A 27,723-nucleotide genomic window follows, 5' to 3' on the forward strand; every position below is an offset into this window, starting at 1 on the left:
CCGAGATTGCGCCACTGCACCCCAGCCTGGGCGACAGAGCGAGACTCCATCTCAAAAAAAAAAAAAAAAAAAAAAAAAAAAAAAAAGAAAGTAAAGATTTCTAGGTGGGAAGGAGTAGAGACTTAATTTTTGAGATTAAAAAAAATTACGCGGGCTCGGTGCCATGGCTAATGTCTATAAACCCAGTGCTTTGAGAGGCTAAGGGGGTCAGGCTGCTTCAGCCCAAAGACTTCAAAGCCAGCCTGGGCAACAAGATGACCATCTCATCTCTACAAAAAATACAAAAACATTAGCCAGGCATAGAGGCATGAGCCAGTAGTCCCAGCTCCTCAGGGCGTGGAGGTGGAAGGAATGCCTGGGCCCAGGAAATCAAGGCTCCAGTGAGGCATGATCCTGCTACCGTACTCCAGCCTGGGCAACGGGGCAAGTCCCTGCATCAAAAAAAAAAAAAAAATTCTGAGGCCAGGCACAGTGGCTCACACCTGTAATCCCAGCACTTTCGGAGGCCAAGGCAGAAGGATCACTAGAGCCCAGGAGTTCAAGACCAGCATGGGCAACACAGGCAGACCCTATGTCTACAAAAAATTTTAGAAACCAGCCAGGCATGGTGGTGCATGCCTGTAGTCCCAGTTACTCAGGAGGTCAACGTCAGAAGATCATTTCAACCCAGGAGTTTGAGGCTGCACTAAGCTGTGATCACGGCACTATACTTCAGCCTGGTGAACAGAACAAGATCCCACCTTAAAAAAAAAAGTAATTTATAAATAGGAATAAATTATAAATGGAAAATTGTATTAAATATTTTCCCCTAACACTTTAATGTCACCTATAAGTGTTCTTCTGTAACTCGTAACTTTAAAATAAAAAGGTCTTAAAAAGTAAAGAACGGAGGGCTGGGTGCGGTGGCTCACGCCTGTAATCCCAGCACTTTGGGAGACTGAGGCGGGTGGATCACGAGGTCAGGAGATCCACAGCATCCTGGCTAACACGGTGAAACCCCATCTCTACTAAAAACACAAAAAATTAGCCAGGCGTGGTGGCGGGAGCCTGTAGTCCCAGCTACTCAGGAGGCTGAGGCAGGAGAATGGTGTGAACCTGGGAGGCGGAGCTTGCAGTGAGCCGAGATCTCACCACTGCACTCCAGCCAGGGTGACAGAGCAAGACTCCGTCTCAAAAAAAAAGTAAAAAGTAAAGAATGTTTTCATTAGGCCGGCCGCGGTGGCTCATGCCTGTCATCCCAGCACTTTGGGAGGCCGAGATGGGCAGATCACGAGGTCAGGACATCAAGACCATACTGGCTAACATGGTGAAACCCCATCTCTACTAAAAATAAACAAAAAATTAGCCAGGCATAGTGGCAGGCACCTGTAGTCCCACTATAGGCTACTCGGGAGGCTGAGGCAGGAGAATGGCATGAACCCGGAAAGTGGAGCTTGCAGTGAGCCGAGATCACGCCACTGCACCCCAGCCTCGGCAACAGAGCAAGACTCCATCTCAAAAAAAAAAAAAAGTTTTCATTAGTGACCCACACACATTACACGACCATCTGACATTGGGCTTCTATAAAAATAGTTAACACTTGGCCAGGTGCGGTGGCTCACACCTATAACCCCGCATTTTGGGAGGCCAAGGTGGGCAGATCACGAGGTCAAGAGATCGAGATCATCCTGGCTAACATGGTGAAACCTCGTCTCTACTAAAAAAAATTTAAAAATTAGTCGGGCGTGGTGGTGCGCGCCTGTAGTCCCAGCTACTCTGGAGGCTGAGGCAGAAGAATCACTTGAACCCAGGAGGCAGAGGTTGCAGTGAGCCGAGATCGCGCCACTGCACTCCAGCCTGGTGACAGACCAAGACTGAGTCTCCAAAAAAAAAAAAAAACTAACACTTTTCTGTGATTCAGAGAAAAACATGACCAACCACCTCTCCATTCAACCCCACATAAACCAAGATCTCCTAAAAGGACAAATTTACTGCAGCCTGAGGCACTTCGTTCCCCCACACAGTAACCCTTTCCATGCTAATGCTGCGAACACACACAAAACACAAGGTGGGACACAGCAACACTAAGGCCCTCAGAGCCTCGCCCCTAGCTGCGCCCAAGGCAAGACCAGACATGAGACTGGGAAGGCTGAAAAGCTCAACTGAAGAGTCAAAGGAAACTGGACCTTTGCATGGTGGGCGTGACTGGCTGAGACCCTGCAGGGCTCAAGCAACATTACCTCAGTAATGTCCCCAGATGATGACAAATCCTCGTAGAGACCCATGTTTTCTATAGAAACCTTCAGAGAAGAGACAGAATGAGAACAAGAAAACAAAGCAGTTTCTGCTGGGAGAGGTGTGAGGACTGCGCATGGAGGGGCAGCTTGCCTTGAGGTCGGCCAGCCTCGTCTTGGCCAGTGAGATGTAGTCTGTGAGGAGGGAGCGGTACTTGCTGGGAACCAGGGGTGGGTGGAGAATGTGCACCTGCGGATAGATGGCAGAGTACAGCACCTTTAGTCTGGGAACTGCCTGGGACTCCAGGGAGGCCACAATTCACTTCCAACATCCACAGTGCTGAGTAGAGAAACACAGCCCTTTACAGACCTACGAGTATGCAAAGCAAACCATTAGTAAAATTAAAAAACAAGCTGGGCGCGGTGGCTTACAACTATAATCCCAGCACTTTGGGAGGCCGAGGCAGGCAGATCATGAGGTCAGGAGATGGAGACCATCCTGGCTAACATGGTGAAACCCCGTCTCTACTAAAAATACAAAATAATTAGCCGGGTGAAGTGGCGGGTGCCTGTAGTCCCAGCTACTCGGGAGACTGAGGCAGGAGAATGGCAGAACCTGGGAGGCGGAGCTTGCAGTGAGCCGAGATGGCGCCACTGTGCCACTGCACTCCAGCCTGGGCGACAGATCAAGACACTGTCTCAAAAAAAAAAAAAAAAAAAAAAAAAGAAGGCTGCTTCCCCAGGTGAAAAAAGAAGAAATCCTAATGTAGTTGGTCCTGCAAGTCCAGGGCGGCTCACTGGCGGAACCAGGGATGTGCAATCCCAGCAGCAGCAGCAGCAGCAATAGCAGCAGCAGCAGCAGGAACCACCCCAGCCCACCTGCAGCTCCATGACATTGCATTCCTGGTCAAAGGGGACAGAGGGGACACTGCGTGTTTTTTTGTTTTTTGTGAGGGAGTTTTGCTCTCGTTGCCCAAGCTGGAGTGCAATGGCGCAGTCTCCGCTCACTGCAACCTCCGCCTCCCGGGTTCAAGTGAGTCTCCTGCCTCAGCCTCCCGAGTAGCTGGGACTACAGGCATGCGCCACCACACCCGGCTAATTTTGTATTTTTAGTAGAGACGGGGTTTCTCCATATTGGTCAGGCTGGTCTCAAACCCCCGACCTCAAGTGATCTGCCCTCCTCAGTCTCCAAAAGTGCTGGGATTACAGGTGTGAGCCACCGCACCTGGCCAATTTTCTTAAAAGATGAGGGTCAGGCTGGGCACAGTGGCTCACGCCTGTAATCCCAGAACTTTGGGAGGCCAAGGCCTTATAATGATCAGTTGAGCTCGGTTCAAGGCCAGCCTGGGCAACACAGCAAGACCCAACCTATACTAAAAAAAAGAAAAAAGGAAAAAACAGCCAGGTTTGCTGGCATGTGCCTGTAGTCCCAACTACTCAGGAGGCTGAGGTGGGAGAACTGCTTGACCTGGGAGGTCTAGGCTACAGTGAGCTATGATGGCAACACTGCACTCTAGCCTAGGCGACAGAGTGAGACTGTTTGAAACAAACAAACAAAAAAAAGCATGAAATTAAAAAAAAAAAAAAAAAAAAAGCAAAAATGAGATCCTAAAACCCTCACTGCGGTACAACTTGCTCTTCCTGCATAACTGGGTGCTGAGAACGTCTCTCCATGTCACCACTGAGACCTGCTCACTGTTTTGAGGGAGACTGCACAGTGACATAATGTATCTACCCACCACCTTGGCCTAGATGAGAAAAGGGTTTTTTAGCATTTGCCATTACTGGCACACACGCACTCACTGTGTGTCCACATGGACACCCCCAGTTGCGACGTTTGTGTTGTTTCACCATGAACTGCTTGGGGAAGGGGAAAGCCTGGCTGAGAGGCTCAGAGCAGATCCGCAGGAGGCTCTTGGGGAAGCCAACGCAGTCCTCAGATTGAGTAGGTGAGCAGAAGCACCAGAAATCATGGACGTGGCAGCCAGCTTCTCACCTGCAGGTACCGGGGAGACTCAAAAGGCACGAGGTCTGACAAGAATGTAAACAGGAAGACCAGTGCCTTCTTGCTGCAGCCATGGTAGCCTCGCATGCTCCCAAAGGAGGCCTGTGTGGAGAGAAGAGCATGAAGACCAGGACAGCCAGGCACAGCAGTACCACCTAGGCAGTGTCCTGCGTGGAGAGAAGAGTATGAAGCCCAGGACAGCCAGGCACGGCTGCACCACCTAGGCAGTGTCCTGCATGGAGAGAAGAGGATGAAGCCCACCTAGGCAGGCGGCTGCTCTAGTCGGCTTCCTAAACAGAAAAGAAAGAAGAGAAACACCCAAAAGTCATTGTGGTTCATACATTTACAGATGTCACGGCTGCGCTTTGATTGAAGAGATGATCTAAAAGTTATTCGAAGAAAAAAAGTTAAAAATCATTCGCTGTAACAAACACTAACTATGGGATCATTTTGGAATCCTTAGGGGTACAATTTGCTAAATGCCCCAAGAAGTGTTTGTGCACAGCAAACAAATTGATTTTGTGGGATGAAGCCACTTCTGAACACACTTTAACTTCCAACCTCATCTATCAGTGGACAGACCACTGTAAGAGAGGTGGATAAGGAACACAGGCCAAGGGGGGCCACCCCTCAGACAATGAAGCTGCAAGACCCTGGCAGAGCAGGCGTGGAACATGAGCAAACCCTTCCAGGAACGAAGGGGGCTGCGGCAAAGTCCTGGGGGCTGCAGTGAGACAGGGAAGGAAGGAGATCATAGTGCATCATAGTGAACCTGCAGAGAGAACGTGGACCTCTGTGAACACTGAACCACTTACCTGCAAAACCACACGAGCTCCTGCCACCCTGGCCCCACGTGAGACCACAGGACATCCTGGTGAAACCTCAGCAAGTTACCATCCATCAGGAAACCTGAACTCCAACTTGAACTGAAGGCTCACCTTGGTCTTTTTGAAAGCGTGCAACGTTGTGTACATTCTTTATATTTTTTTTTTTAGAGACAGAGTCTCACTCTGTCACCCAGGCTGGAGTGCAGTGGCGCCATCTTGGCTCATTGCAACGTCTGCCCCCCCAGGTTTGAGCAATTCTCCTGCCTCCCTAGTAGCTGAGATTACAGGCATTTGATACCACTGCCAGCTACTTTTATTTTTTTTTGAGAAAGATTCTCGCCCTGTCGCCCAGGCTGGAGTGTAATGGCGGAATCAGGGCTCACCACAGCCTTCGCCTCCCAGGTTCAAGTGATTCTCCCACCTCTGCCTCCCAAGTAGCTGGGACTACAAGCACGTGCCACCAAGACCGGTTTTTTTTTTTTTTCCTCTTTTCTGAGACAAAGCCTCACTCCGTCGCCCAGGCTGGAGTGCAGCGGTATAATCTCGGTTCACTATAACCACTACCTCCCAGGTTCAAACGATTCTCCTGCCTCAGCCTCCTGAGTAGCTGGGATTACAGGTGTGTACTACCATGCCTGGCTAGTTTTGTGTTTTTAGTAGAGACAGGGTTTCATCGTGTTAGCCAGGCTAGTCTCAAACTCCTGACCTCAGGTGATACCTTGGCCTCCCAAAGTGCTGCGATTACAAACATGAGCCACCACGTCTGACCTAGCTAATTTTTGCATTTTTAGTAGAGATGAGGTTTTGCCATGTTGGCCAGGCTGGTCTCAAACTCCTGACCTCAAGCGATCCACCCGCCTGAGCCTTCCAAAGTGCTGGGATAATAGGCATGCGCTATCGCACCTGACCATGTGTAGATTCTTTTGAATGTTATCATCATGCAGACAGACCCAAAAAGCCATTAGATAAAATGGGGAAAATGCTGATAACGCTTGTCAAATGTCTCCGAGAGGCACGAAGTCATGGAAAAACAAAGCTCAGAGACATAAACTGCCTGTGCCAAATACCAGGAAAACAGCTCAATACTTGTCAGTTAAAAATTTAAACAAAACCTGAGACCACTCAACGGTTCCCTCCTCAAAACATCAGCACCCAGTTTCAACCTTAAATTCTCCCACCAAGCACACCGTGCCTTATTACCCTCCATTCAGCCATCCACAACTGAACGGCTCCTGTCTCTTGGCAACGTTCACTTGATTAACAGTGAGCTGGATGACCACTGGCTGCAACAAGGAACAGTCCTGATCCTTCACCAAAGGCATTTCTATCAAGTATCTAAGTGACACATGCAAGCCAGACCTGGGGTCACAGCAGCCATTTTTAGAGTTGCTGGGATAAAAGGCAGTTGTTTGTTATTTTTGAAAAAATTACACTTAATGGCTGGGTGCAGTGACTCACTCCAGTAATTCCAACACTTTGGGAGGTTGAGGCAGGAAGATCACTTCAGCTCAGGAGGTCAAGACCAGCCAGGACGGTTGGGAGCGGTGGCTCGTGCCTGTAATCCCAACACTTTGGGAGGCCGAGGCGGGCAGATCACGAGTGCATGAGATCGACACCATCCTGGCTAACCTGGTGAAACCCTGTCTCTACTAAAAATACAAAAAATTAGGCCAGGCGCGGTGGCTCACGCCTGTAATCCCAGCACTTTGGGAGGCCGAGGCGGGCGGATCACGAGGTCAGGAGATCGAGACCACGGTGAAACCCCGTCTCTACTAAAAATACAAAAAATTAGCCGGGCGTGGTGGCGGGCACCTGTAATCTCAGCTCTCTCGGAGAGGCTGAGGCATAAGAATGGCGTGAACCTGGGAGGCAGAGCTTGCAGTGAGCTGAGATTGAGCCACTGCACTCCAGCCTGGGCGACAGAGACTCTGTCTCAAAAAAAAAAAAAAAAAAAAAAAATTAGCCGGGTGTGGTGGCAGGCGACTGTAGTCCCAGCTACTCAAGAGGCTGAGGCAGGAGAATGGCATGAACCCAGGAGATGGAGGTTACAGTGAGCCGAGGTTGCACCACTGCACTCCAGCCTGAGCAACAACAGCGAAACTCCATCTAAAAAAAAAACAAAAAACAGACCAGCCAGGGCAACATAGTGAGACCTTATGTCCACAAAAAATTTTTTAATAATTAGCCAGGTGTGGTGACACACACCTGGAGTCTCAGCTGCTCAGGAAGTTGAGGTGGGAGGATCATTTGAGCCTGGAAGGTTGAGACTGCAGTGAGCCATGATCACACCACCGCATCCCAGCCTGGTAGACAGAACAGGGACCTTGCCTCAAAAAAACAAACAAAAAAAACCCCACAGGCCAGGCGCGGTGGCTCACGCTTGTAATCCCAGCACTTTGGGAGGCCGAGGCGGGCGGATCACGAGGTCAGGAGATCGAGACCACGGTGAAACCCCGTCTCTACTAAAAATACAAAAAATTAGCCGGGCGTGGTGGCGGGCGCCTGTAATCCCAGCTACTCGGAGAGGCTGAGGCAAGAGTGAACCCGGGAGGCGGAGCTTGCAGTGAGCCAAGACTGCGCCACTGCACTCCAGCCTGGACGACAGAGCGAGACTCCGTCTCAAAAAAAAACAAAGAAAAAAAACAAAAAACCACAAATTACATTTAACTACATAATGTGATATGCTGAGAATTATATTAATTACCCCAAAGGGCTCAAATTCGCGATCATTTGGTCTATTTATATTAACATTTCCTAAAAATAGAAAAAAATTTTTTTTGAGACAGGGTCTTGCTCCACTGCCCAGGCTGAAGTGCAATGGTCCGATCTTAGCTCACTGCAACCTGAGCATTCCGGGTTCAAGTGATTCTCCTGCCTCAGCCTCCTGAGTAGCTGGGATTACAAGCACCTGCCACCACACCAGCTAAATTTTGTATTTTTGGTAGAGATGGGGTTTTGCCACGTTGCCCAGGGTGGTCTTGAACTACTGGGCTCAAGCGATCTGCCCACCTCGTCCTCTCACAGTGCTGGGATTTGCCCTCAAAAGTAAAAATTAAAACAGATGTTCAGGCCAAGTGCGGTGGCTCACGCCTGTAATCCCAGCACTTTGGGAGGGTAAGTGGGGAAGATGATGAAGTCAAGAGATAGAGACCATCCTGGCCAACATGGTGAAACCCCATCTCTACTAAAATTACAAAAATTAGCCAGGTGTGGTGGGCACCTGTAGTCCCAGCTACTCAGGAAGTTGAGGCAGGAGAAGTGCTTGAACCCAAGAGGTGGGAGTTGCACTCCAGCCTGGTGACAGACGGGAACTCCATTTCAAAAGCAAAACAAAGCAAAACAAACACAGATGTTCAAACACTGAATATGCATATATACATTTATCAAAACTCATCTAACTATCTGGACATGGTGGCTCACGCCTGTAATCCCAGTACTTCGGGAGTTGAGGTGGGGGGATCGCATGAGGCCAGGAATCCGAGACCAGCCTGGGCCACATGGTATGACATTGTATTTACAAAAAAAAATTTACTTAGCTGGGTGTGGGGGCACACACCTGTAGTCCCAGTTACTCTGGAAGCTGAGGCAGTAGGACTGCTTGACCCCAGGAGGTAAAGGCTGCAGTGAGCTATGATCATGCCACTGCACTCCAGCCTGGGCAACAGGGCAACACCCAGTCTCTTAAAAGAAAACACAAAAAGAAACAAACAAAAAACCTCATTTAATGGTACACTTAAATTGGATACCTTTTATTATTTCATTTAAACTATATTTTGATAAAGTTGATTTGAAAAGGTAAAAGAGGCCACGCGCGGTGGCTCACGCCTGTAATCCCAACACTTTGGGAGGCCGAGGTGGGCGGATCACGAGGTCAGGAGATCGAGACCATCTTGGCTAACACGGTGAAACCCCGTCTCTACCAAAAACACAAAAATTAGCCGGGCGCAGCGGCGGGCGCCTGTAATCCCAGCTACTTGGGAGGCTGAGGCAGGAGAATGGCATGAACCCGGGAGGCGGAGCTTGCAGTGAGCCCAGATAGTGCCACTGCAGTCCTGCCTGGATGAAAGAGTGAGACTCCATCTCTTAAAAAAAAAAAAAAAAAAAAAAGAAAGAAAAGGTAAAAGAAAAGCAAACAAAACCAAAACAATACCATCAGCACAGCACTTCACAGTATTCCTCTCCCAGCTGTCGCCTCGGGAACCAAAGAAAAAGCAGCCCTGGGAGACCCATAAACTCCTGACCCAAGAGCACCAGGTGGATTCTGGCACAAATCTTTCAGCGCCTCACTAAGGACAGAGCAAATGCCTCTCCTCTTAGTTTAGTGGAAGCCCCAGGCTAACTGGGCAGAGCTGGGGAGAGCCTGAGGGCAGGTGAGAAGGAACTTTAAGGAATACAAGTGAGTTGACACTGCACGAATCACCACCTTCTCCCAACACAAATAGATGCGGCTCAGCCTGCTGTGCAGCCTCACCTCCTCAGAAGGCCCCGGGGAGGAGAAGGCACCGGCAGCCATGATGCCGATGCAGGCGCCGCAGCCCTTTAAAATTTCAGGGAGCTGAGACTCCTACAAAGAGTCAACTACTTTACCGAGGTAGTGATGGCAGGCAAACCAATAGTTTTTTTTTCTGGTTTTTTTTTTTTGAGACAGAGTCTTGCTCTGTCTCCCAGGCTAGAGTGTAGTAAGGCAATCCCAGCTCATTGCAGCCTCAACCTCCTAGGCTCAAGTAATCATCCTGCCTCACCCCATAAGTAGCTGGGACCACAGGTGCTTACCATCGCACCTAGCTAATTGTTACATTCTGTAGAGATGGGGGTCTCACTGTGCTGCCCAGGCTGATCTTGAACCCCTGGGCTCAAGCAATCCTCCTGCCTAGGCCTCCCAAAGCGCTGAGATTACAGGCATGAGCCACTGTACCTGGCCCGAACCCAAAACTTCTACAAAAAATTAGGTCTTCAAATGGAAACTTTACTCATAAGCACTAAAAGAGAAACCATGGCTATCCTTCAAAGCTGATGTCTAAAATACACCCAACTCCCGACATGAACTGGGGGTTTTCACAGGGGCTGCCCAGGGATCCCTGAGGTCTCAGGAGCTCAGACTCAGCAGTCTGAAATGGGCCCTGGGATCTTTATTTCCAAAGCCCCCTCCAGGCGAGTCTAATGCCCACTCAGGTTCGGGAACGGCTGCATAAACTTCTGTCAGAGAGAACACTGTGTATGTTCCAAAGAAAAAGGAAGAATATGTGATACCGCTGAAGAAGTGCAGTACTTGTTTCAGGACTTACATGAAAATTACAGATGCAAAGCTGGGCACGGTGGCTCACACCTGTAACCCCTGCACTTTGGGAGGCCGAGGCAGGAGGATCACTTAAGGTCAGGAGTTTGAGACCAGCCTGGCCAACAAGATGAAACCCCGTCTCTACTAAAAATTAGCCGGCTGTGGTGGCAAACTCCTGTAACCCCAGCTACTCAGGAGGCTGAGGCAGAAGAATTGCTTCAATCCAGGAGGCGGAGGTTGCAGTGAGCTGAGGTCACACCACTGCACTCCAGTATGAGTGATAGAATGAGACTCCACCTCAAAAAAAAAAAAAAAAGGAAAGGCCGGGAGTGATGGCTCATGCCTGTAATCCCAGCACTGTGGGAGGACGAGGCAGGCGGATCATGAGGTCAGGAGTTAGAGACCAGCCTGACCAACATGGTGAAACCCCGTCTCTACTAAAAATACAAAAATGAAGGCCAGGCGCGGTGGCTCAAGCCTGTAATCCCAGCACTTTGGGAGGCCGAGGCGGGCGGATCACGAGGTCAGGAGATCGAGACCATCCTGGCTAACACGGTGAAACCCTGTCTCTACTAAAAATACAAAAAATTAGCCGGGCGTGTTGGCGGGCGCCTGTAGTCCCAGCTCCTCGGGAGGCTGAGGCAGGAGAATGGCCTGAACCCGGGAGGCGGAGCTTGCAGTGAGCTGAGATCGCGCCACTGCACTCCAGCCTGGGTGACACAGCAAGACTCCGTCTCAAAAAAAAAAAAAAAAAAAAAAAAAAAAAATGAGCTAGGCATGGTAGTGCGCACCTGTAATCCCAGCTACTCAGGAGGCTGAGGTAGGAGAATCACTTGAAACTGGGCGGTGGAAGTTGTCGTGACCAAAAAGGTGAGCTTTCTGCACCACTGCACTCCAGCCTGGGCGACAGAGGAAGGCTCTGTCTCAAAAAAAAAAAAAAAAAAAAAAAAAGAAAATAAGAGACATTGTATATTCTGCAAAAAGCAGCAGCCACTTCTGTGTCCCCCATTTCCTGATTTCACTGATTTTCTTTTTGGGATGGAGTCTCCTTCTGTCACCCAGGCTGGAGTGCAGCAGTGTGATCACAGCTCACTGCAACCTTGATCTCCCAGGCTCAAGTCATTGTCACGTCTCAGCCTCCTGAGTAACTAGGACTACAGGTGTGTGCCACCGCACCTGCGTAGTTTTTCTTTTGTTTTTGTTTTATTTTTTTTGGTGGAGATGAGGTCTCACTATGGTGTCCAGGCTTGATTTCACTAATTTTGTTATAAAAGACAGCAGGAGGCTCCATCAAGTAAGTGAGACAGAAACTAGCAGAAGGACCCAAGGCCGACACGGAGAACCCAGGCCCCTCGGCACACACAGAGCAAGATCTGCCAAGGCCCCTTGGCAAAGCTGACAGCAAGGTCCCTCACTCATATGGCAGAGAGTCAGGTGGGGACGGCACGGTCCCCACTCCCAGGCCTTCTGGGGCCTTCTGGGAAGATCAGGTATTAGGCAGCCAATCACCAGGTCACTTACCTTGAACCAGTCTGCATAAGACAGGAACGCAGAGGGGCCCTCCAGTGCTGCCTGGCGCACAACCAGGAACGCAGTGACCATGCTGTCCAGCTGGCAGCTCTCGAATGCCTGGGCCATCAAACGCGCCACCCAGTCTAGTTAAGAACCATGACACAGTCACAGCAAGGCAAGGGCAGCCGGCAGGAAGATGACGTGAGTGGTGCTGGGTGATCAGGTATTCCAGAAGGAGACTGTGCACACTCAAACACCAAGTTTTAAAAGACTATACAGCAATTACAGCATGTCAAGCGCAAACCACTAGAGACCAGAATGAAGCAGTGGTGCACACTGCGGCCCCTCAGAGCAGCAGTCAGTGCTTATGGAAGCGTCCGACGAAGACTGTTCCACAGACAGGAGGCAGTGCAGGTTCCGGGCCGGTAGGGAAGGCCTTCACTGAGAGGCTCAGCCACAGTCAGCTGGGACTCTGCCGACACCAGTGCTCAAATCACACCCCCTACACACACTCTTGACCAGCACCACCGGGCTCTCATAAAAGCTCACCTTCAAGCAGCTGCTGCGCTTCTGGGAAGCAGACAACGAGTGCAGACACAAAGGAGAGCACTCGCTGCCAGTGAACCTCCTGCGTTTCCAGAACTTCTTGCAAATGGCCAACCAACTCCTCTGGACTCAGCATCACAAAGAGCTGAAATAAAAGCGTCCGCTCCCTTCAACATCCAAGCAAACCACTGTGGGACAGATGACCCCTCGCCTCCTTCCCAGCCGGTGGCCACTGCAACCCCCCTACTTCCCATTGCAAAGGTAACATGTGGAGCTGTGACGGCTCACCCTGTGGAGTCTCTCCCCTCACAGTGGCATCCCTCCCCTCACAGTGGCGTCTCTCCCCTCACAGTGGCCAGCATCTGGTTGGCGAGAATTCTCCCTATCTCAAGGAGGAGGGGCTCAGCCCAAGTGACAAGCTCAGTCTCCTGACCTGAGTGGTGGCCTCGATGAGGACAGCCACATCTCACCAGACATCCCTGAACCTCTCGATGTCCCATCCACGGCAGGCAGCATGACAAGGACTTGGCAGATCTTAATCCCCCCGCCACGAGCTCAGAAGCAAGTCTAATACCACCTCCACTCACCCTGCGGTACAGTGCGGTGAGCAGAGGGTGTGTCCGCGCAAAGGTCCACTCTCTCTGCATCTGAACAGCATCAGATGCTGCAGGGGGACAAACAGAAAAAAACTTCAAGTAAGACATCAAAAAGTTGTGGGTTTTGTTTTTGGACAGGGTCTCACCATCACCCAGGCTGGACTGCAGTGCTCAACCTCCCTGGCTCAAGCAATCCACCTGCCTCAGTCTCCCAAGTAGCTGCGACCATAGGCGTGTGCCACCACACCCAGATACTTTTTGTATTTTTATTTTTTTGACGCTGAGTCTCACTCTGTCACCCAGGCTGGAGTGCAGTGGTACAATCTTGGCTCACTGCAAGCTCCGCCTCTCGGGTTCAAGCGATTCTCCTGCCTCAGCCTCTCGAGTAGCTGGGACTACAGGTGCCCACCACCACGCCCGGCTAATTTTTGTATTTTTTAGTAGAGACGGGGTTTCACTCTGTTCGCCAGGCTGATCTCGAACTTCTGACCTCATGACCCGCCCGTCTCGGCCTCCCAAAGTGCTGGGATTACAGGAGTGAGCCACTGCTCCTGGCCAGAAAGTTGTGTTTCAAAGCTTCAGTGTGAAGACAGATCTTAATATGTACTTTTTCAGTTATTAGAGTTCACCATCTCCCTGTTTGTTGCCTATTTGCTATATCATGAATTCTGTTTCTCAGGCCCGGTTACTTACTTGTAATGCTTTGTCATATTCACAATAAATATTTTCCAATGTACCAACTGCATTTCAATTTTCCTACTTTTAAACTGTCAATAAGGCCAGGCTAGGTGGCTCACGCCTGTAATCCCAGCACTTTGGGAGGCCGAGGCGGGTGGATCACGAGGTCAGGAGTTCTAGACCAGCCTGGCCAAGATGGTGAAACCCTGTCTCTATTCAAACTACAAAAAGTAGCCAGGCATGGTGGCAGGCGCCTGTAATTCCAGCTACTCGGGAGGCTGAGGCAGGGAATAGCTTGAACCCGGGAGGCAGAGGTTGCAGTGAGCCGAGATCACACCACCGCACTCCAGCCTGGGCAACAGAGTAAGACTCTGTCTCAAAAAAAATAAATAAACACATAAACTGTGAATAAACCAATCATGGTGGGGATGCTGTTCAAAGGAAGCTCAGCTCAGGCAAGTGATGATAAACTCCTGAGCACCTCACAGCACCTGCTGGGAGCCATCCATGCATCCCTCATCTACCACCAGTTTCCTGCCTGAGCATCTACCCTGGGGATATGCTAGATACAGAAAAAGCTCAAAGTGTTCATCTTGGCCTTATTCGTAAGATTGAAATCTTGGGAACAGTCTGTCATACATGGGTAACAGGACACCCACTGGGCAGACGATGCCTGGGCCATCAAAAGTGCCACCCAGTCTAGCTGAGAACCATGACACAGTCACAGCAAAGCAAGGGTAGCCAGCAGAAAGATAACGTGAGTTGTGCTGGGCGATCAGGTATTCCAGAAGTAAAATGTGCATGCCCAAACACCAAGTTTTAAAAGACTAGATACCGCCTGGGCGCAGTGGCTCACGTCTGTAATCCCAGCATTTTGGGAGGCCGAGACAGGTGGATTACCTGAGGTCAGGAGTTCAAGACCAGCCTGGCCAACATGGTGAAACCCCGTCTCTACTAAAAATACAAAAATTAGCCGAGCATGGTGGCACACGCCTATAATCCCAGCTACTTCGGAGGCTGAGGCAGGAGAATGGTTTGAAGCCGGGAGGTGGAGGTTGCAGTGAGCCGAGATCACGCCACTGCACTCCAGCCTGGCGACAGAGCAAGACTCCATCCACCTCCAAAAAATAAATAAATAAATAAAACAAAGATATTTCTATTTTAGGCTGGGAGCGGTGGCTCACGCCTGTAATCCCAGCACTTCAACACTCTGGGAAACCAAGGCAGGCGGAGCACCTAAGGTCAGGAGTTCGAGGCCAGCCTGGCCAACACGGTGAAACCCAGTCTCTACTAAAAATACAAAAAATTAACCGGGTGTGGTGGTTGGCGCCTGTAGTCTCAGCTACTCGAGAGGCTGAGACACGAGAATGGCTTGAACCTAGGAGGTGGAGGTTGCAGTGAGGTGAGATCACGCCACTGCACTCCAGCATGGGCAAGTGAGTGAGACTCTGACTCAAACAAACAAACAAAAAAAGATATCTCTATTTTAGTGACAATTATTTTGTCCACTCATAATTCTGAATTTTCTTATAAGAATCTGTTCCTTTCAGGTAAAAGGATATTTAGTAACAATCTCAGGCGTCTCAGGACCCAGTCTCTGGTTCAAGACAGACACATAAAAGAGGTCCTAGAATTCCTGGTATCTCCCGTCAGCGTTACCAAGGCAACAACGAAACAGCAATCCCCAAACTGGGTAGCAACTGAGCAGCCTCCACGCTGGGCCTACCTTTCAGCACAGGGCTGTGAGTGAGTATCTGAGTCAGGGTGTGACTGAAGAACCTCTTCAGAGGACCTGTGGAAATTACACTGCCAAGCGTCTGTCCACCGAACACTCCGAACCTGCCAAGGCAGCACAAAGACGGGTCAGGAAAGGGAGGGTGCCCTGCACGCCAATCCCAGCACAAACTGTGACTCAGGCTCGTCCCTTCTTTAAGCAACGAAGGGGCTTTCTTCACCAGGCCACTATAAACATGGACTTGAAACTGAATCCAAGGAGGCAGGGCAACAGCGAAACCCACGGAGCAGAAGAGCGAAAGCGCAGAAGGAAACAGGTGGGGAAGGGCAGGCTGCGCGGCACCCAGGAGTGGAGCAGCAGAAGCCAACCCCACTGGACCTCAGCGGCACCCTCTGTGGAACGGAACTCCCCTAGAGGGTCCTGCCAAGCCTGCGAGAATAGCCCAGCACACCAGGGCCTCAAACAGTCACAACAGGGACTGAGACCAGCTCTGTCCATGAAGATGAGGAAGGAATGGAAGGGACTAGGGTTTCCTGGGACATCTGTGTGACAGAACAGGATGTTCTGGGGCTGAATGGGGTCACAGAGCCAGGTGGCAAGAGCACTTGATGTCTGTTAGCCTGCCACATCCCAGTAGGCCTATACAGACCACCAAACCAAACCCAGACCCTCTCGTGAGGCTTACAACCTGCAATCAGCAAGCGGCACTTTATGCCGATTCCCCAGGTAAGAAAATCAAGGGTCCAGCCGGGCGCAGTGGCTCACGCCTGTAATCCCAGCACTCGGGGAGACTGAGGCAGGCAGATCACTAGGTCAGGAGATCAAGACTATCCTGGCTAACATGGTGAAACCCCATCTATACTAAAAATACAAAAATATTAGGCCAGGTGCAGTGGCTCACACCTGTAATCCCAGCACTCTGGGAGGCCAAGGGGGGCAGATCACAAGGTCAGGAGATCGAGAACATCCCGGCCAACACAGTGAAACCCCGTCTCTACTAAAAAAATAGAAAACATAGCCACGCATGGTGGTGGGCACCTGTAGTCCCACCTACTCGGGAGGCTGAGGCAGGAGAATGGCGTGAACCCAGGAGGCGGAGCTTGCAGCGAGCCGAGATTGCGCCACTGCACTCCAGCATGGGCGACAGAGCGAAATTCTGTCTCAAAAAAAAAAAAAAAAAAAATTAAATTAGCCAGGCATGGTGGCACACACCTGTAGTCCCAGCTATGTGGGAGGCTGAGGCAGGAGAATCACTTGAACCCGGGAGGCAGAGGTTGTAGTGAGCCGAGATCGTGCCACTGCACTCCAGCCTGGGCAACACAGCAAGACTCCATCTCAAAAAAAAAAAAAAAAAAAAAAAAAAGTCATCAGCCACAACACATTTAATTGAGCAGTTAAACAACTACTGTGAGGGATGGGAAATGAGGAGCAAAATAATCAAATAATGAAAAGGTTGACAAGGCCTGGAAACGGTGGCGAATTCTACTGGTTTCTCAAGACTTCACTTCAAGGTCCCCTGCCCACATTAGAGGAAAGCAAACGCCAGAGCTCCATTTCCACCAAACCCCGACGTCCGCCTTCCGCCCAGCCCCCACTCCTCAGCTTCCACCTCCCCACCTGTAAGGGTCTCTGCACATCTCCACAGAGCCATGGAGAGAAAAAGCAAATAGGGCCAAGCTTTGCCTACTGGTGAATCTGAGCAGGATCTGTGGAGGTCAGGCAGCGGGAGTCTGTAGAGGCACAGCCGCAGTGTGTTCTAGAAATGTGGGGGGCCGAGAGGCAGGGCCAGCTCTAGAGCCTGGACCACACCCAGGGAAGGAGGAGCAAGGGAAGACTCCACACAGGGGAGAAGGTCACAGCGAGTGGGACAAAGCATTGGTGCAGGATTTCCAGAGGCGGAACAGGATCCTGCAGTGGGCACATCTTCCGACCTCATCCTCACAGGGAAAGGGTTGACCAGAGCATTCCCAAGGCTTTCCCATGGTCACCTCCTCCACACGCACGTTATCATAACTGGCAGAGGAAGTGTGCTCAGGAGTGGCTGCTGAAGCTCTGGAAGTGTTTAAAATATCTTGGCTCTTTAATTTGGCAGGAAGCTCCCTGCTGCACACTCAGGCAGGCCACCCTCAGGAACATACCAGCACCTCACGGTCTTGTGAGTGGAAGACTCCTCCTGTACTCCAGCAGCCAAAGCGTCAAGTGCAACTGATGACAGAGACAAGAACAGACAACAGGTATCAGCACACAGCGCAGCCCACCAGAAACAATCCCCAGGTGCTTTCGGACAACGGGTCCACTTCCAACCCCCAGAGGGCCCACATCCATCAACACTTCTACAATCTGTAAGCCTTGATCAAAACACACACACAAGAAAACACTTCCCTGCGACCCACAGATTCATGAGGCATCCCTTCACAGCTCTGAAAATTAAATCTAAAGCCACCAGGAATTGGAAACCAGAATAAGCAGAAGGTAAATTCATACCAAATTACAACCAAAACAAGGGCATTCCAGTACTTAGACTCTACACGGTGAAACATACAGAGCAGAAGTACTTCAAATGGAAAGGCACAAAACGGACAGAATTGCTAATAAGCAAACTAAGTCATTTACAGTCTGGGCCGCAGTGCAATTAACTTACAAATCAGCATTCTCTGCAGTACATCAACCGCGACCTGTCAAAATAGAATGTGAATTACCATCTTGGTAATCTTCTGTAATGTGTGTGATACCTGCATCACACAAGACAATTATTACTTGTTACTCTAAAGCAAAGAAACGGCACTTTGGGGGGCCGAGGCGGGCAAATCACGAGGTCAGGAGATCGACACCATCCTGGCTAACACGGTGAAACCTCGTCTCTACTAAAAATACAAAAAAAAATTAGCCGGTGCGGTGGCGGACGCCTGTAGTCTCAGCTACTCTGGAGGCCGAGGCAGGAGAATGGCGTGAACCCGGGAGGCGGAGCCTGCAGTGAGTCAAGACATCACCACTGCAGTCTGGCCCAGGTGAAAGAGCAAGACTCCGTCTCAAAAAAAAAAAAAAAAAGAAATGTACTTTACAAAGGGATCAACTTTAAAAATCCTCATAGACCTAGAAATTATTCCAATACTGACGGGACCTAGACGGAGTAAAAAGGCTGAACTTTCTGGAATAACCCTAAGACTGCTCTCAGCATGGCCTGAAGCTATGCGCCTAGGGCTGGGCAGGACACTGGCTTTTGCAAGCAGAGTTTTGCTGAAGTACTTCAGTGAAGAGAGGAAAGCTCAGGCCTTGAATCTGGGCTGTGGAACTAAGGACTTTCACCCTTGATGCCTCTGGAGCCAGAAGACGGTGAGAAGGTACCATTGTCCATTTCCCTTCTTCACATCTCCTGGGCTTAAAGCATACCACTACTCAGGAAGCAACTCATGGTAACAATAAAACATACTTCCTCAAACAAAGCCCACAGACTGCAGTATAGGCAAAATGTGAGCCACTGGCTCAGGAACCTCGAAAAGGGAATGAAAATTTGGCACGTAGCCAAAACTATTTTCAGATTCAATGCAATCCCTATCAAAACACCAGTAACGTTCTTCACAGAAATAGAAAAAAAGATTCTAAAATTCATATGGAACCAAAATAGATCAAAGATAACCAAAGCAATCCTGAGGCAAAAAAACAAAGCTATAGAATATAGAAATCACACTGCCTGAAGTCAAAATATACTACAAGGCTATAGAAATGAAAACAGCATAAGGTTGACACAAACATACACACAGACCAACGGAACAGGACAGAGAACCCAGAAACAGGCCAGGCGCCGTGGCCCACGCCTGTAATCCCAGCACTTTAGGAAGTCGAGGTGGGTGGATCACCTGAGGTCAGGAGTTCTAGACTAGCCTGACCAACAAGGTGAAACTCCGTCTCTACTAAAAATACAAAAAATAGGCCAGGTGCGTGGCCTACGCCTGTAATCCCAGCATTTTGGGAGGCCAAGGCAGGCGGATCACGAGGTCAGGAGATCTAGACCAGCCTGACCAACAAGGTGAAACCCCGTCTCTACTAAAAATAGAAAAAAATTAGCCGGGCGTGGTGGCGGGTGCCTATAGTCCCAGCTACTCAGGAGGCTGACGCAGGAGAATAGCTTCAACCCAAGAGGCGGGGCTTGCAGTGAACCGAGATGGCACCACTGCACTCCAGCCTGGGAGACAGAGCAAGACTCCATCTCAAAAAAAAAGAAAAAAAGGCCGGGCGCGGTGGCTCACGCTTGTAATCCCAGCACTTTGGGAGGCCGAGGCGGGTGGATCACAAGGTCAGGAGATCGAGACCACGGTGAAACCCCGTCTCTACTAAAAAATACAAAAAATTAGCCGGGCGTGGTGGCGGGCGCCTGTAGTCCCAGCTACTCGGAGAGGCTGAGGCAGGAGAATGGCGTGAACCCGGCAGGCGGAACTTGCAGTGAGCCGAGATTGCGCCACTGCACTCCACCCCGGGCGACAGAGCGAGACTCCGTCTCAAAAAAAAAAAGAAAAAAAAAAAGAAAAAAAAAAGGCCAGGCACGGTAGCCCACGCCTATAATCCCAACACTTTGAGAGGCCAAGCTGGGAGGGTCACGAGGTCAGAAGTTCGAGACCAGCTTGACCAACATTGTGAAAGCCCATCTCTACTAAAAATAGAAAAATTAGCCAGGCGTGGTGGCGGGCGCCTGTAGTCCCAGCTATTCAGGAGGCTGAGGCAGAAGAATCGCTTGAACCTGGGAGATGGAGGTTGCACTGAGCAGAGATCCCGCCACTGCACTCCAGCCTGGGTGACAGAGACTCTGTCTCAAAAAAGAGAAAACAAAAACCAAAAAGCTTCAGCATAGCAAAGGAAACAGCACAGAAAACCTGTTAAATGGGAGAAAACACCTGCAAACTATTCATCCAACAAGGGACTAATATCCAGAATATACAAGGAACTGAAAGAACTCAATAGGGAAAACAAAAATAATCCCATTTAAAAACTGGACAAAGGGCCGGGTGGATGGCTTACGCCTGTAATCCCAGCAGTTTCGGAGGCCGAGGTAGGCAGATCACGAGTCAGGAGATCCAGACCATCCTGGCTAACATGGTAAAACCCCACCTCTACTAGAAATACAAAACATTAGCCAGGCTAGGTGGCGGGCGCCTGTAGGCCCAGCTACTCCGCAGGCTGATGCAGGAAAATGGCATGAACCCAGGAGATGGAGCTTGCAGTGAGCAGAGATCGCACCACTGCGCTCCACCCTGAGCAACAGGGCAAAACTCCGACTCAAAAAAAAAAAAAAAAAAAAAAAGGCCAATATCACTAATTGTCAGGGAAATGCAAATCAAAGCCACAATGAGCTATTATTTCACTCCAGTTAGAATTATCATTATCAAGAAAACAAAAAATAACAAATGCTGGTGAGAATGCAAACATAACTCTTATATGCTATCAGTGAGAATGTAAATTAATACAGCCATTATAGAAAATAGTATGGAGATTTCTAAATAGTTGGTTAGCTCTAACAGAATTACTAGCCCAGAGGGTCTCACTTTCACCAGGCATGGTGGATCACATCTGTAATCCTAGCACTCCGGGAGGCCAAGGCAGGCATATCATGAGGTCAAGATATCGAGACCATCCTGGCCAACGGAGTGAAACCTTGCCTCTACTAAAAACACAAAAATTAGCTGGGCATGGTGGTGCACGCCTGTAATCCCAGCTATTCGAGAGGCTGGGGCAGGAGAATCGGTTAAACCCGGGAGGCAGAGGTTGCAGTGAGCCGAAATCGCGCCACTACACTCTAGCCTGAGCAACAGAGAGACACCATCTCAAAAAAAAAAAAAAAAAAAAAAAAAGAATTGCCATATGATCCAGCAATCCCGCTACTGGGCGTACAGCCAAAGGAAAGGAAATCATCTGCACTCCTACATTTACTGTGGCACTATTAACAATAGCCAAGATATGAAATCAATCTGTGTGCCCAACAAGAGATGACCGGATACAGAGAACGTGGTATATACACACAACGGAATACTAGTCAGATTTAACGGAGTCTCGCTCTGTCACCCAGGCTAGAGTGCAGGGTGCAGTCTTGGCTCACTGCAACCTCCGCCTCCTGGATTCAAGCAATTCTCCTGCTTCCATGCTTGTAGCTGGCACTACAGGCATGTGCCACCACCCCTGGCTATTTTTTTTGTATTTTTAGTAGAGACCGGGTTTCACCATGTTGGTCAGGCTGGTCTTGAACTCCTGACCTCAGGGGATCCACCAGTCTCAGCCTCCCAAAGTGCTGGATTATAGGCATGAGCCATTGAACCCATCCTCAGCTATTTTTTTCTTTTTTTGAGACGGAGTCTCTGTCGCCCAGGCTGGAATACAGTGACGCGATCTGTGCTCACTGCAAACTCCGCCTCCAGGTTTCATGCCATTCTCCTGCCTCAGCCTCCTGAGTGGCTGGGGGCACAGGTGCCTGCCACCACGCCTGGCTAATTTTTTATATTTTTAGTAGAGACGGGGTTTCACTCTGTTAGCCAGGATGGTCTCGATCTCCACCTCGTGATCCGCCCACCTCGTCCTCCCAAAGTGCTGGGATTACAGGCATGAGCCACCAGGCCCGGCCAGCTATTCTTTTTTTTAAAAGTGAAATCCTGTCATTCACAGGAACAGGAATGGAACTGAAGGCATGATGTTAAGTGAAATAAGCCAGGCACAGAAGGACAAATATTGCATGTTATCACTCATATGTGGGAGCTAAAAAGTGGATCTTGTGGAGGTAGATAGTAGAATGAGAGATACCAGACATGAGAAGGGTATATGCAGTGGGGGAACAAAGAGAGTTGGTTAACGGGTACAAACATACAGCTAGACAAAAGAAGTAAGTTCTAATGTTCCACAGCAGACTGAGGTGGTTATAGTTAAAAACATTGTATATTTCAAAATAACGGCAATATGTGAAATGCTACCAACACACAGAAATGATACATACTGGAGATGACGGAGACTCTGAACACCCTGACTTGATCATTACACTCTACACACAGAACAAGTATCACATGTACCTGGTAAATAGGTACAAACAGCACATTTCAGTAGAGAGACATGTAGATAATTTCAACACTTGGAGTAAGGATGGCTCCTTCTGCTAAACTCTTCACTTGACTTTTCCTCCTACCTGCGGCATTTTTTCAGGCTCCACAGTTCTTCTCAGATCTGAATTTTTCTGAAATCCCCTCAAAACAAACATTTGCACAAAATCTGAAAAACCACAAAACCAAAGTTATTTATGGACAGCATGGTCTCCAAGCAACTGTGAATGGCACAGACCATGCACTTCAGAGGGGCGGGAGAGCATATGGCTGGGGCCCACGAGGACCCCTGTGAGCTGCTCCTAACCTGAGACGAATGCTGCAGAAGTTACTGCTCACCTGATCACAGCCACACTAGCATTCACCAAACCCAATTAGAACCCTTAGATGAACCAGTCTTTTTCCTCTTGCACTTCTATTTGAAAGAGAACAAGTTTATAGTAAGATTTTTTTCTTTTTTTTTTTTTGTGAGACAGAGCCTTGCTCTGTCACCCGGGCTTGAGTGCAATGGTGCGATCTCACTCACTGCAACCTCCGCCTCCCGGGTTCCAGCAATTCTCTGCCTCAGCCTCCCGAGTGGCTGGGAATTCAGGTGCCGCCACCACACCCAGCTAATTTTTGTATTTTTAGTAGAGATGGGGTTTCACCATCTTGGCCAGGTTGGTCTTGAACTCTTGACCTCGTGATCCACCCGCCTTGGCCTCCCAAAGTGCTGGGATTACAGGCATGAGTCACCCCACCCAGCCCAATTTTTTTCTCTTAAATAAAAATGGCTTCCAAGGGAGGTCTTACGGATTGTCTCGCCTGCCAATCTCCAATACCACAGGGACTACAGGGACCCAGAAGCATCCTATTCTGAGGAATGTGATGGGGGAGGAAAGGCATTCTTAGCTTTTTAAAAAATAAGATCAAGAGTACTGAAATCAAAAAGATTTTCTAACTCTGATTTAAATTTAACCTATCTGGGACCAGGTTATAGTAGTTCAGGAACGCTACGTCGCTCATGCCACCAAAAAGCTTTAGGAAAAAGGAAAAAACCCACAAGCTACTGTACAGATCAGTTTCTCATCTAATTTTTTTTTTGTAGGTGTCACTTGTAGTGGCATGGGTCTCCCAGCAGGTGTTCCTGAGAACCCAAATATCCCAGGGAGGATCTGAGAACTCACCAAGGAAAAGAGTCTCATCACTCAAACACAGCAGGCAAAGAAAGAGCCAGAAAACGAGCTTCAAGGCGCCTTACAGATGGGTGGTGGGGCAGCTCTCTAGAGCTGTCCTGCCGCCATCCAGGAGTGCGCTGAATATAAGTCCTGACAAGCCCAACTACTCCTCAAGCTGGACTGGCTCCTGGTCCGAGCCATCCTCTGGTCTCTCAGCACCTTCTTAGTTTGTGGGAGGACATTACAGTCCCAAGTTTTTCTCGTAATATCATTCCTCAGGAAGGCCAAGCATGGTGGCTCACGCCTATAATCGCAGCACTTTGGGAGGCTGAGGCAGGTGGATCACAAGGTCAGGAGTTCAAGAGCAGCCTGACCAACCTAATGAAACCCCGTTTCTACTAAAAATACAAAAAAAAAAAAAAAAAAAAACAGCCGTGCATGGTGCTGCGTGCCTGCAGTCCCAGCTACTCAGGAGGCTGAGGCAGAGAATCACTTGAACCCAGGAGGTGGAGGTTGCAGTGAGCCGAGATCGCGTCACTGTACTCCAGCCTGGGCGACAGAAGGAAGCAGCTGCGGTCACTCTATGGGAAAGGTGCATGGAAACACTTAAACTTATGTCAATGCCAACTCACTAGTATTTCCACACCAGTCAAGTTAAATGCAAACCCACAACAGGCTGAGACTGGGAGTCTGTCATGCCAGGTTCCCAAGACCACAGAGAGAGAGGCTGTTCTGTCTCCCAGAGCTCTTGAGAGCAGAAGGCATCATCACAGATGAAAATCAGTTTTACCCAAGAACCCAAATCTTGTCGTGAACGCACCAGAAAGCATGGCCCTGGTGATGTCGGCATGCTGGCAGGATGCTTCTATCTGTTCACAAAGGCGGCACAGATTCCTGAAGAGCCATGCTCCCACAGCATGCATGTCGGGGTGGCTGGAGACACACACAGAGGCAGACCTATGGCTCAACTCAATCCCATCATCAGGGGATTGAGCTGAGCCATACATCTCAATTTTTTTTGAGACAGTTTTTTGCTGTCACCGAGGCTGGAGTGCAGTGGCACAATCACAGTCACTGCACCCTCGACCTCCCAGGCTCAAGCAATCCTTCCACCTCAGCCTCCTGAGTAGTTGGGACAACAGGCGCATACCACCATGCCCAGCTGGAGGTCTTACTACTTTGCCCAAGCTGGACTCAAACTCCCGGGCTCAAAACAATCTCCCACCTTGCCCTCCCAAAGTGCTGGAATGACTGGTGTGAGTCACTGTGCCCAGTCTCAAGTTATTTTCTAACTTCCCTTGTGACTTCTTTGACCCATTATGTTGTTTAACTTCCAAATATTGGGGATTTTCTCAATTCCCTTCTGTTGTTGATTCTAATTAAATTCATTTGTTAGAGAACGTATCAACCCTTCTAAATTTATTCCTATTTGTTTTATGGCCTGAACCTTTTTTTTTTCTCTTGAAACAGTTTCGCTGTTGTCATCCAGGCTGGAGTGCAATAGCACAATCTCAACTCACTACAACTTCCGCCTCCCGGGTTGAAGCGATTCTCCTGCCTCAGCCTCCCGAACAGCTGCGATTACAGGCACCTGCCATTTTGCCCGGCTAATTTTTGTAATTTTAGTAGAGACAAGGTTTCACCATGTTGGACAGGCTGGTCTAGAACTACTGACCTCAGGTGATCTGCCCGCCTCGGCCTCCCAAAGTGCTGGGATTACAGGTGTCAGCCCCGCACCTGGCCTTGGCCTGAACCTTATGCTCTATCCTGGGGACTGTTCCATTTCAACTTACGAATACACATTCTGCTACTACTGGGTAGAGTGTTCCAGTCAGTCAGGTCAGCTGGTTTGTAGCATTCAACTTCTATATCATTCTTAATCTGACTTGTTCTACCCATTACTGAAAGGTGAGTATTGAAACCTCTAATGATTACTGCTGAAATGTCTACTTCTCCCTTTAATTCTGGCCATTTTTGCTTCATAGATATTGGGGCTGAGATTAGGTGTGGATATGCTAGGAAACAGGCTTTTCTTTTTTTTTTTTTGAGACGAAATTTTGCTATAGGCCGAGGCAGGAGGATCACAAGCTAAGGAGTTCAAGACCAGACTAGCCAACATGGTGAAACCCCATCTCTACTAAAGATACAAAAATTATCCGGACATGATGGCGGGTAGCCTGTAATCCCAGCTACTCGGGAGAATGAGGCAGGACAATCGCTTGAAATCAGAAGGCAGAGGTTGTAGCGAACCGAGATCGTACCACTGCACTCCAGCCTGGGCAATGAGAGGAAAACTCCATTTCAAAAAAAATAAAAAAAAACAAAAAATATTATTCCGGTTGGGCACGGTGGCCCATGCCTGTAATCCCACAACTGTCAAGAGATCAAGATCATCCTGGCCAACATGGTGAAACCCCATCTCTACTAAAAATACAAAAATTAGCTGGGTGTGGTGGCACGCGCCTGTAGTCCCAGCTACTCAGAAGGCTGGGGCAGAATTGCTTGAATCCGGGAGGCAAAGGTTGCAGGGAGCCCAGATCACACCACTGTACTCCAGCCTGGCGACAGAGTGGGTCTCTGTCTCAAAAAGAAAAAAAAAAAGAAGGCCGGGCAAGGTGGCTCATGCCTGTAATCCCAGCACTTTGGGAGACCGAGGCAGGGGAATCACCTGAGGTCAGGAGTTCGATACCAGCCTGGCTAACATGGCGAAACCCCATCTCTACTAAAAATAACAAAAATTGCCAGGCACGGTGGCTCACGCCTGTAATCCCAGCACTTTGGGAGGCCGAGGTGGGTGGATCACGAAGTCAGGAGATCAAGACCATCCTGCCTAACATGGTGAAACCCAGTCTCTACTAAAAATACAAAAATTAGCCGGGCATGGTGGCGGGTGCCTGTAGTCCCAGCTACTCGGGAAGCTGAGGCAGGAGAATGGCATCAACCCCGGAGGTGGAGCCTGCAGTGAGCCGACATCACGTCACTGCACTCCAGCCTAGGTGACAGAATGAGACTCTGTCTCTAAAAAAAAAAATAAATAATAATAATAATAACAAAAATTAGCTGGGTGTGGTGCCAGGCGCCTGTAATCCCAGCGACTTGAGAGGCTGAGGCACGACAATCGCTTGAACCCAGGAGGTGGAGGCTGCAGTGAGCTGAGATCGTGCCACTGCACTCCAGCCTGGGCAACAAGAGCGACACTCCATCTCAAAACAAAAAACAAAAAAGAAAAAAATACCATAAATGTTCTGAAATAATAAAGCAATAGTTCCTCCAGGTCTAGTTTAGTATAAATTGTATTTCAAAGCTAAAAATCAAACCCGTCTGATTTTGGGCTTTGAAATATAATTTATACTAGACTAGATTGCAAAAACGCTAACACTGAATCATTGTTAGTATGCTACCTTTCCAGCAGCTCTTGCAGGCTCACAATGCCTTGTACATGAAGATGCCACACCGCTTCAAGCAACAAAGAATTCTGAAAAACAAACAAATCCAGCATTTTGAGTCCTTTATGAATCCATTTTCCCACAAAACGTTCAGCTTAAGTTCTTAACAACCATGCCATATGGAAAATTAACCTCAAGCAAAAATTAGAGCCTGAAACAATCTTTTACAAAGCTGTCCTGGTTTTCAAACTCCCTGGCCTTTGGGCACCCACACACCATTGCCCAACACTTGCTTCTCCTCCTTCTCTCTTCCTACTCAGTGTAGCCTACTTCCAACCCTTTCTCCTCTTCCCTCTTCCTACTGCTTCAGCACTGGCCCTGACCAGCTCCCAGCAGGGGCTCCAGTGTAGCTTACTTCCAACCCTTTCTCCACACTGCAGCCAACACAGTATTACACACAACTGACATGACAGTCTCTCCTTCAGAAGCCTTCACTGGCTCCTCGTAGCTGCCAGGACAAAGGTCAGGCTTCAGTGTGCCCTGTGCCCTTGTCTTTCTCACTCAACCCTCTCCCATTTGATAACCCTCCGTGCTTTAGCTCAGACCCTGTGCCACACACTGCGAACACTGTGCCCCAGTCACACGGCCCTGATCTCCCTGCGGCCTCCCCTTCTCATCCCCCTAACTCGCAATTTTTTTTTTTGAGACAGAGTCTCG

General features: G+C 49.3%; 1 protein-coding gene across 17 annotated transcripts in view; it reads right to left on the reverse strand.

Annotated features, from left to right (window-relative positions):
• Positions 1 to 27,723, reverse strand: part of FANCA (FA complementation group A) — a 77,615-nt gene that overhangs the window by 41,215 nt on the left and 8,677 nt on the right. For 16 of the 17 annotated variants that reach the window (XR_010114535.1, XR_010114536.1, XR_010114538.1 and 13 more), the window contains 12 exons: positions 27,022 to 27,095; positions 24,441 to 24,553; positions 22,550 to 22,632; positions 18,032 to 18,065; positions 17,529 to 17,595; positions 15,382 to 15,494; positions 12,969 to 13,045; positions 12,385 to 12,526; positions 11,845 to 11,978; positions 4,210 to 4,320; positions 2,368 to 2,463; positions 2,220 to 2,279 (listed from right to left, as the gene is read on the reverse strand). Coding sequence is in view for 10 of the 17 variants with exons in the window: in XM_063613052.1 (XP_063469122.1) it covers positions 2,220 to 2,279; positions 2,368 to 2,463; positions 4,210 to 4,320; positions 11,845 to 11,978; positions 12,385 to 12,526; positions 12,969 to 13,045; positions 15,382 to 15,494; positions 17,529 to 17,595; positions 18,032 to 18,065; positions 22,550 to 22,632; positions 24,441 to 24,553; positions 27,022 to 27,095 (1,104 nt within the window). In the remaining 7 variants the exon portion in view is untranslated. Of the gene's footprint in view, positions 1 to 2,219; positions 2,280 to 2,367; positions 2,464 to 4,209; positions 4,321 to 11,844; positions 11,979 to 12,384; positions 12,527 to 12,968; positions 13,046 to 15,381; positions 15,495 to 16,602; positions 16,725 to 17,528; positions 17,596 to 18,031; positions 18,066 to 22,549; positions 22,633 to 24,440; positions 24,554 to 27,021; positions 27,096 to 27,723 lie in introns of those variants that run through there. The other variant, XR_010114540.1, reaches the window with a different exon arrangement.

This window comes from Symphalangus syndactylus, chromosome 11 (assembly GCF_028878055.3).
Source record: "Symphalangus syndactylus isolate Jambi chromosome 11, NHGRI_mSymSyn1-v2.1_pri, whole genome shotgun sequence".
Classification (NCBI taxonomy): Eukaryota; Metazoa; Chordata; class Mammalia; order Primates; family Hylobatidae; genus Symphalangus; species Symphalangus syndactylus.